Raw genomic sequence first — 10,082 nt, 5'->3', positions numbered from 1 at the left:
TAGAGGTAATTGGGTTTGTCACCTAAGTTTATGGCGGGAACCACATGCTATTAGAAGTTGAGTGGTGAGTTGTGAGATAAATGGATTGGATTTAACGATAATGATTATGTATGAGTGGTCTATCAGGGAATCAGACTATCTCAAGGCAACAGATTTCAGACGAAGTGGATGTGATCTTGTGGTGAGGAATTCGTTCGCCTGTGGATTTTAGGGATTAAAGAGGATTGGTCACGGCTACCCTGGGAAGGCTAGGGTGTGCCCAAGAACATGACTATGTTATTAGAGTGGCTTGGTAAGTAAGGATTGGTAAGTAATGATTTCGAGGACGAAATCTAATTTAAGTGGGGGAGAGTTGTAAAGCCCCATTTATTTTTTAAATAAATAAATAAATAAATAAATAAGCGAATAGAAGCCCTAAAATAAATGATTATACACCAAATGATGGTCTTGTAGAGCTAATTGTCACACTTTAAGAGATTAGGGATTAAAAGTGTAATGTTCAGACTTAGCTTATAAATATTTATGAAGACATGGGATTCGTGGTAATTATTTGGATTTAATTTAAAAGGAAATGAGGTGGAAGGGCTGATTATGGCCTAATTAAGATATATGGGACTGTTTTGTAACTTCGGACTTAATGTGTAAAGGAATTTAAGGGGCAGGGTTCAAATGGTAATTTATGGGTTGCTTTGAAAGAATAAGGGTAGGGAAGGGCTGTTATGCTCCTTATGGCAAACTAAATAAATGGAGGCGGGTATTTAGGGTCCCGTAACCCTAACCCTAGCGCAAACAATGGCATCCGCCATCTTCTTCTTCACTCCATGTTACCGTTGTAGCCTCCATCACTCTCCTTCTTCACCACCGACAATGCTACCACTATAGTTACCAGAGCGAGCCACTATAGTTACCAGAGCGAGCCACTGAGACTGTCGTTGCTTCGTTTAGAACCGCCACCATAATCTCCTCTGCCACCTCCGGTGAAGTCATGAACGGATAGAGAAGCCCCACCAAGAATGAAGGTGGAGCTGTGACCGGCGGACGCAAGTCGTGTGCAGTTGAGATGCTCTCGGTGAGACTATCTCTCATCTCCTTCTTCCATTTTCTAGCTGTTGGGGCCTTAACCGCCGTTGGTGACCGACCAGTAGAGTTTTAGCGATATCCTGCCACCTCGTAGGTGGCTATATGCGTATCTGTTGCCTTAAAGGTCCGTTTAGGGAGCTAATCGGGTTGTATGTGCGTTACTTGCTCGCAGGAATCAGGAGAACCGCTACCACCATCGTGAGGTGGTGGCTATCACTGCAAAATCCTCTACCTACCGCCACTCCTTCCATTTTTCGGCGTCGCTGCCATCGTGAACAGCTGTTGTTGCTGTCGTGAGCCACCATATGGGTGGTTGGAGTTGTTTTATGACCATATAGTGGGTGTGTGTGCATGTATTTCTGTTAGTGCATGTTTAGTCTAGCCGGAAATGGTAAGAGCCACCACTGCCACCACCGTGAGGTGGTGGCTACCGCCATGAACCACCACTGTGTGTGTTTATGTTATTAGTGTGTGTATTTTAGTGTAGGTGTGCGTGGATAAATTCGGTATTTCACATTGTAATTGTAACAACAAAAAAACGGGAATAATGAAAAGAACTTGAAAACCACCACCTTAGGGTGGTGGCTGCCGCCACCGGCCGCCGTCTCGGGTGCCGGTGCGCTTTGCCTCTTGTGATTGATTCGTTTGGGCTTAGTGAAACCCTAATGGGCTCAAAGGAGCGCTAGTGGGCCTAATGAAGCTTAATGGACTCTATTGGACCCAATAAAACCCTAATGGGCTTAATAAGATTTTAGTGGGCTTATTAGGCCCAATAACGCCCTAATTGTCATAAAAGGCCAACAAATTGATAAATGGGCTAATATTTGGATTGGAACACCATAATGCCAATAAAACCCTAATTTATGGAAATTGCTTGGGACGCACACGAGAATTAATTATTAAATCTTAAACAATAATTAATAATCATTGGCAAACTAGCATAGGGAATAATGGACTTAATGGATTAAGTCCTTAACGGGATAAGAAAGAAACACTTAACCTTAATCATCATTTCATGTGAAAACTCTAATTTGGGATTATGCGCTTGGACTTATCGAGACCCACATTTGGGCCATTGGAATGGAATTGTGTAATTAAGCCCAATCACACCATATGACTTATTTAAAAGAATGATGGACTTAATGGATTAACTCCTTAGAGGAATAATTCCTTAATGGGTTAAGTAGGAAACTTAACCTTAATCGGCATTTTATGTGAAACCCTAACTTCACTTAGGTTTATTGTTGGGCCTTTCTATTGGGCCTTAATAATTGGATTATTAATGGGCCATCCAAGAATAATTATATCGGCTAAAATAATTTAATGGGCCTAGGGTAAGTCCCATGTAAGGGGTTGGGCCCAATTTGGAAAATTGGGCCATAGATGGACCATAGATGGGCCTTAATGATTGTATTATGTTGGGCCATAAAACCACATATAGTCTTGGGCCCAATTTAGAAAATTGGGCCATATGTTGGGCTTTGATTCCTAGTTCGCATTGGGCCTATGGTTTGGGCCTTGGACTTGAATAAAGCAAATCTTAGGGTAATGTAGGAATTATCCAAGTATGTATTTATGGTTATGTGTTGGGACCCAATTATTAATTGGGTGTTATTTTGTTGTTGACAGTTCGAGAATCTGTCATCAAACAGCTGGGGTTGAGTCTGAAGGACTACAGCAAGTGTGAGATTGTGTCTTCGGGACTTCAGTAGTGTGAGGTGAGTTACCTTCTAGTAGTAGTGGGTCTAAGGCCACAATGCCGACCCACTAGTAGGAATTATATGATTAGATGATTGTCTCTGTGATATTCATCTAGGGTTGTTACTACCTCTGTTATGTTTATGTGTTTGTATGATATGATGTTATTTGCTAGTGATAGTAGGGGAGATAGTCCCTAGGTTACCGGTCGATAACGCCGAAGGGGCAGTCAAGCCCATCCATGCTAAATAGATTATGTGATACGTGTTATGTGGTAGTGGTAGGGGGTGAAATATTCCCCAGTATCCGGTAGAGAGGACCGAAAGGGAGACCAGCACCCAGATATGCTAGTCAGTATCCGGTCGAGAGGATCGAAGGGGAGACCAACACCCAGATATGCTAGTCAGTATCCGGTCGAGAGGACCGAAGGGGTAGGTCGGGCACCCATATATGCTTGACAATATATGTATGTTATGTGATTATATGGTATGAGGTATGATGGGGGAACTCACTAAGCTTCATGCTTACGGTTTTTAGTTTTGGTTTCAGGTACTTCGTGTCTAAAGGAAAGGAGTCGGCTTGATCGCAGTGCATCACACTATGGTTTTCCGCACATGGGATCTTTGGGATTACACTCTGATATTGTTTTATGATAACACGTTTAATTATTTCTACTTTGGTTTTGACATGACATGATGTTACAAATGTTTTATTACACTATTGGTTTTATAATGTCTTATTTAAAAATAATTTTTTTTAGCCTGTATTTTTGGGATGTTACAAAATTAATGTGTGAGCTTGTTTGAGAAACCAACAAACAAGAGGTTAGTTGCAACACCAACTTGATTAACCAATTACAAATCTTATTTAATCCAAACAATTGAACTAGGGAATTAATTAGTTTAAACAATTGGCCACTGATTGAATTTATTAATTGTCTAAGGGTTAGGAGTAATGAACATGAACCTAACCACTATAGTTGGTAACCAATAGTAATTAATATATCATTTAAATAACCATAGGAGTTAATTGGTTGAACCTAAACAGAAACCTTTTATTATATTTGGTGAATTTGTCATTTGCTTTAATTGTTTAGTTAGTTAAGTGTTTAACTGCTTTGTTTAAGTTTCTAGTCTTTTAAAACTAGAGAAAAAACCCTTTTAATTTTATTACTTGCTTAGTAAAAATTAGTTATTAGATTAATTTCCGTTCCCTGTGTTCGACACCCTACTTATCCAACTATACCACTAAAAGGCAGGTTCACTGCCTTTGTATGCTTAATTTATTAACTAAAAGTAGGATTAAAACTAGCTCGTTTCACACACATCAAGTTTTTGGCGCCGTTGCTGGAGAACGGTTCTAAATAATTTATCTAATTCCTAATTTTTTCGATCCTTTGTGTGAGTTTACTGGGGCAAAGTTAATTTTTTGCAGTTTAATAATCACTAGTTAGGTTTTAGCATTTGTTTTAGTTTTTATATTAAGTTTAGTTTTCTTTTAAAAATACACTGCTACTCGCCGAGTGCATTCGCACCTACTCGGTGAGTATAGCAGTATTTTACCTTTAATTTTTGTTTTTTTAGTTTCATTTTTTCTTCTTTTTACGCTTTTATCTTGTTTTATTGCAGGACTTTCATGGCCAAAGGATCAAACACTCCGCTGGTACCCCCGTTTGAAGATCCCAGATCCGCATTGAGAAGGAACAGAGGAAAGGACGTGGAGAGCTCGAATACACCGAAGAAGTCACCTTTGTCTAATTTGAAGACTATTTTTAGGAAGAAGAAGAGCAGCAAATCAGGAGCATTCAGCGCATCTTTAGCAAGCGAAGACCCGATCAAGGAAGACACCGAGTACGACACCGAGGAGGAAGAAGAACCTACATACGAGCACGACTCCGATTCCGGCGACGAGTTAGCTCATACCATGGCTAACATTGATGAAATCCCCATGGGAGAGTGGAAGAAGAGGATCCGCGATGACACCGCCCCGGGACTTGTGCAACCTGTAATTCCTGCTACTGCTACTTTCGAGCTAAAGGGCCACATACTCGCCCAGCTAAAGGAAATTCCTTTTTATGGAAAAGACCACGAGGATGCCTACAAGCATTTGGATGAAGTCAATGATGTAGCTGATTACTTTAATGTTCCAAATGTTCCTCGCGAGGCTCAGCTACTCCGCATGCTTCCAGTGACATTCAAAGGTGTTGCAAAAGACTAGCTCAAATCACTTCCCCCCGGATCAGTCACCACATGGGCCAAGATGAAAGAAGAATTCATTGATCACTTTTGCCCACCTTCCAAGATAGCCAAGTTGAAGAAGGCGATTGCTAACTTTGAACAACAAGCTGGAGAGTCGCTATATGAAGCTTGGGAGAGGTACAAGAGTTTGCTAAGAAACTGCCCACACCATGATCTTAATATCCAGCACGAAGTCTCCATTTTCTATGATGGAGTCAATGTTACAACCAGGCAGTTACTTGACTCGCAAGGCCGGCTCACAAAGAAGCCACCCCGGTGATCAAGGAATTGATTGAAGAATTCTCTAAGCACTCTAGAGAATACCACAACCCAAGAAATGATGTTACTAGGGGAGCCGCATATGCAGCTACTGAAGACTTGTCCGCGGTCATGCCTATGCTAAAAACCATGGACAGGAGGATGGATAAAATGGATCAAACGATCCATGCTATTCGAGTGGGTTGTGAAAATTGTAATGGACCTCATCTTACTAGAGACTGCGACTTGGATGAAAATGGCAACAAAAAGGTGCAAGTATGTTACTCAAGTGGGGACCGATATGATGAAGACTGGCAAAACCAAAGAAAGAGTGGATCCTGTATGAAGAGTACAAGAAGGCTAAGGAGGAGAAGTACAAGCAGAAAGGAAGAGGTTTTTACCAAAAGGAGGAGCCGACACAAGAAAGAAAATCAAGTGTAGAAGAGATGCTTACCAAATTTGTAGCTGCTTTAGAAAAGGGACATAGTGATCATGATGCTACAATTCAAGAAACAAGAAATATCCTTAGAATCCAGCAAGCATCTATCCACAACATAGAAATGTAGCTAGGGCAACTTACTCAATAAATAAACCAAAGATCACTGGGCGAACTTCCTAGTAAAACCGAAAATAACCCACGAGGCGTGCACATAAATATAGTTACAACAAGACGTGGGAAAATAACCCAAAGAATCACAGAAGGAGGAAATAGAAAATCAAGCAGGAAATCAAAATCTTTAAGCTGACAGCTCTACTCACCGACTACAAAATATGGACTCGGCGAGTCCACTGCCAAATCCAAAGGATCAGACCCCTGAAAAGCTTTACCAGCCTCCATTGCCATACCCAGTAAGAGCTAAGAAAGAGAAGTAGGAAGAGGAGTACCAGAAGTTTCTAGATCATATCAAGGCTCTTCAAATCAGCATACCCTTCATCAAAGCTATCGTACAAATGCCCAAATATGCTAAGTTCCTTAAGGAACTTCTCACTAATCGAAGTAAGATGGAGGAAGTGAAGAAGGTAGTCCTCAATGAAAACTGCTCAGCTGCTATGCTAAATAAGCTACCAAAGAAGACGGGTGACCCGGAGAGCATAACTTTACCTTGCCAATTTGGTAACTTGGCTACCATTCATGCTTTGGCCGATTCGGGAGCAAGTGTAAACCTCGTGCATATTCATTCTTCAAGAAGTTGGATCTACCAGAACCAAGACCAATTCACATGGCGATTCACTTAGCAAACAAGACAGTCACTTTTCCAAGAGACATATGTGAATACTTATTGGTCAAGGTGGACAAATTCATATTTCCCGCTGATTTTATAATTCTAGATAGGGAGGCATATCCTCAAGTCCCGATCATCCTCGGAAGACCCTTCCTCAACACTGCTAGTGCTATAGTAGACATGAGGGATTCGAAGCTTACTTTGTGGGTAGGTGATGATTCAGTAAATTTTGGGGTTGATCAAGCCATGAAGTATGAAAGGAACAGTGACGACACAACATTCTCAATTGACATGCTAGATGAATTATTGGAGGAATGCATAAGTGAAGATTCCAGCAAGTCCACAATTTTTGATGAAGAATTTGATGCAGAAAAAGACTTAATGGAGATCGAGAGGCTGCTGGAAGAAGTTGAGTTTGAAGAATTGGTGAAGCAATCGGACAGCTCTAGTCGCCGAGTAGGGCCGAGCTACTCGCTGAGTTCATCCATAGAAAAATCAGAATTCGTAAATGCAGCTACTAACTCGCGGAGTCCCTTACCTGCACTCGGCGAGTACAACAATCAGAACCCAAAAACTAAGCTCAAATAGTTACCAGAACATTTAGAGTAAGATTTCCTTGAAGATGGCAATCAAAAGCCAGTAATCATAGCCTCTGACCTGTCCAAATCTGAAAATGAAGAGCTAGTGCAAGTTTTGAAGAAGCAAAAGCAGGCTATAGCACGGAGCATCACCGACATCAAGGGAATAAGCCCCTCTTATTGTTCCCACAAGATTAATCTAGAAGAATGAGCAAAGCCAGTTGTACAGCACCAAAGAAGATTAAACCCAAATATGCAAGAGGTGGTCAAGAAGGAATTGGTTAAACTTTTAGATGTGGGGATTATATATTCCATTTCCGACAGTCCGTGGGTGAGTCCGATCCAAGTGGTGCCCAAGAAAGGAGGGATGACGGTCATAACCAACGAAAAGAACGAGCTTATTCCGACACGAACGGTAACCAGTTGGAGAGTGTGCATCAATTATCGAAAGCTAAACGATGCTACTCGTAAAGACCATTTTCCCTTACCTTTTATTGATCAAATGTTAGAATGATTATCGGGCCATAGTTATTATTGCTTTCTAGACAGATTCTCGGGTTATTTCCAAGTACCCATAGACCCAATGGACCAAGAAAAGACCACATTTACTTGCCCAAGTGGAACTTTTGCTTATCGACGCATGCCCTTTTGGCTATGCAATGAACCTGCGACTTTTCAAAGGTGTATGACAGCCATATTCCACAATATGGTGGAAAAATTCATGGAAGTTTTAATGGATGATTTTTCTGTTTTTGGATCTTCCTTCCATGATTGTCTCACAAATCTTGACTTAATGCTTTCTAGGTTTGAAAAAATCGACTTGGTCCTCAACTGGGAGAAAATTTCACTTTATGGTCAAGAAGGGTATAGTGTTAGGCCACAAGGTTTCCAAAATGGGAATTGAAGTGGATCGAGCAAAGATTGACACCATTGCCAAATTACCTCCACCAACTAATGTGAAGGGCATTAGAAGTTTTCTAGGCCACTCGGGTTTTTACCAGCGTTTTATAAAAGAGTTTTTTAAAACAACTAGACCTCTAACACAATTACTCTTAAAAGATGCACCATTTAATTTTTCTAAAGAGTGTTTAGAGGCATTTGAATTTTTAATGGAAAAATTAACTAACGCCCCAATCATTATTGCACCAAATTGGAATTTACCATTTGAAATAATGTGTGATGCTAGTGACTTTGCATTAGGAGTTGTCCTTGGTCAAAGGGTTTATAAGCACTTTCGACCCATATATTATGCTAGCAAGACTTTAAATCCAGCCCAAGAAAATTACACCACCATGGAAAAAGAATTATTAGCTGTGGTGTATGCTTTTGGTAAATTCCGTACTTATTTAGTGTTATCTAAAACAACAGTTTTTACTGACCACTCTGCTATCAAGTATTTATTTGCCAAACAGGATGCCAAGCCAAGATTGATACGATGGGTGCTACTTCTTCAAGAGTTTGACATAGAGATACAAGACAAAAAGGGAAAGGAAAATGTAGCAGCTGACCACTTGTCAAGGCTTGAAAACCCGCGATTGCAAGAAGATAGAGTTGGAGATGATTTTCCGGATGAGTATATTATAGTGACTGTGGGAGAAGAACAATTGTTTGCCAATATTGCTAATTACTTAGCTAGTAAATACATCCCAAAAGATCTCACAAGTCAACAGAAGAAGAAATTCTTTTCTGAGATAAAATATTATTTTTGGGATGAACCATATCTTTTTCGAAGCTGCGCGGATGGAATCATACGAAGATACGTGTTCGGGAATGAAAGCCGGAAAATATTGGTGCATTGTCATAGCGTGTAACGCCCACAGATCCGGGCTAGTCAATTTAGAGGCAATAGGGGTCGAAAATGACTTTTTGACAAAAGATTATTTAGAATAAATAATCTTAACCATGTTGTAGAATATTTCACAAGGTTTCCGTACATATAAAGAACGCCGAAATCTGAGTTATAACGAAGAAATTATGGCCCGTCGAAGTTTTACGGCAAAACCGGCACGGCACCGGGAAGCGTAAATAGTGAATTTACGATGGAGGACTTTTTAGCCTTAGTGATCTACACAAAAGTCGTAGAATATGTTTAACTAAGAACATCGATAAAAAGAACGCCCAAATCTGACTTCGTATGAAGAAGTTATGATTTTTCTAAGATTCGGCTTAGTAGTGCACGGCTCGAAACTCGAATTTTAGTTCGAGCGGTTTTTGGCTTACGCGACCTAAATGAGAGTTAAAGGTCTCATTAATAGGAACTCAACGGTAAAAAGACAGACGAAAACGGAGTCCGGATGAAGGAGTTATGAACTCTTTGCGGTCATTTAACAGTCTAGACGCCTACTACTGTTAAATTTGAGATCGGTCGAGAACTACCTGACAGAGTCTAAACAAAAGTTGTAGATCTTGATTTTACCTACGCGTGGATATAAAGAACGTCGAAAACGGAGCTCGTATGCCAAAGTTATGATTTTTCTAAGTTTGAAGGCTGATACGCGATAGGGGGTGACGTGGCACCACCAGAATTGGACACGTGACACCACCAGAAGGCCACCACATGGACCAAATCGACGAGTAGGTCCCCCCTACTCGGCGAGTAGGCCAATCAGCACCCCTATAAATAGAGGTGTCGGGTTCCATTTATTCTCACACCTTCCAACTTCTCTTTCTCTCTCTAAACTCTCTCTCTAAGCCTCCCTAACCCCCTAAAGCCTAGGGTAACTCCCTAGCATGAGGTGGAAGCCGCGGAGTGCCTGACGGCTTCGAGAAAAGAGCCTTTCGGCTCGGGAAACGCTGCTCCAGTGAAGCCCGGTTTTGCGAAAAACCTGCTGTAAGTGAGCTATGCCTACGCTATCTTTAGTATAGCTTATGTTTTAATATAGTAACATTATTAGGAACTTATACTGAGTATTTGGGCTATTATTATGAGTTATATTGAGTGTTATTTAATGCTTATATAATAATAATAATAGTCAGACTATTAATTAGTCACGATTATCGTTAGACTA

General features: G+C 40.7%; 1 protein-coding gene and 1 non-coding gene across 2 annotated transcripts; one reads left to right on the top strand and one right to left on the bottom strand.

Annotated features, from left to right (window-relative positions):
- Positions 1-5,085: 5,085 nt before the first annotated feature.
- LOC145007719 (small nucleolar RNA R71) lies at positions 5,086-5,192 on the bottom strand. Its single transcript, XR_013663089.1, has one exon. It is a non-coding gene; the product is annotated as a small nucleolar RNA R71 (small nucleolar RNA).
- Positions 5,193-6,493: 1,301 nt separating this feature from the next.
- LOC145007020 (uncharacterized) lies at positions 6,494-8,885 on the top strand. The gene is made up of 2 exons (XM_078966025.1): positions 6,494-6,922; positions 8,487-8,885. Exons 1-2 carry the CDS (start codon positions 6,494-6,496, stop codon positions 8,883-8,885), a joined length of 828 nt encoding a protein of 275 aa, XP_078822151.1.
- The last annotated feature ends 1,197 nt before the right edge of the window (positions 8,886-10,082 follow it).

The sequence above is a fragment of the Lactuca saligna genome, chromosome 7 (assembly GCF_052625555.1).
Source record: "Lactuca saligna cultivar CGN05327 chromosome 7, ASM5262555v1, whole genome shotgun sequence".
In the NCBI taxonomy this organism is placed as follows: Eukaryota; Viridiplantae; Streptophyta; class Magnoliopsida; order Asterales; family Asteraceae; genus Lactuca; species Lactuca saligna.
The sequence above is the reverse complement of the archived record's forward strand: the minus strand, read 5'-3'. Positions and strand labels throughout refer to the sequence as shown.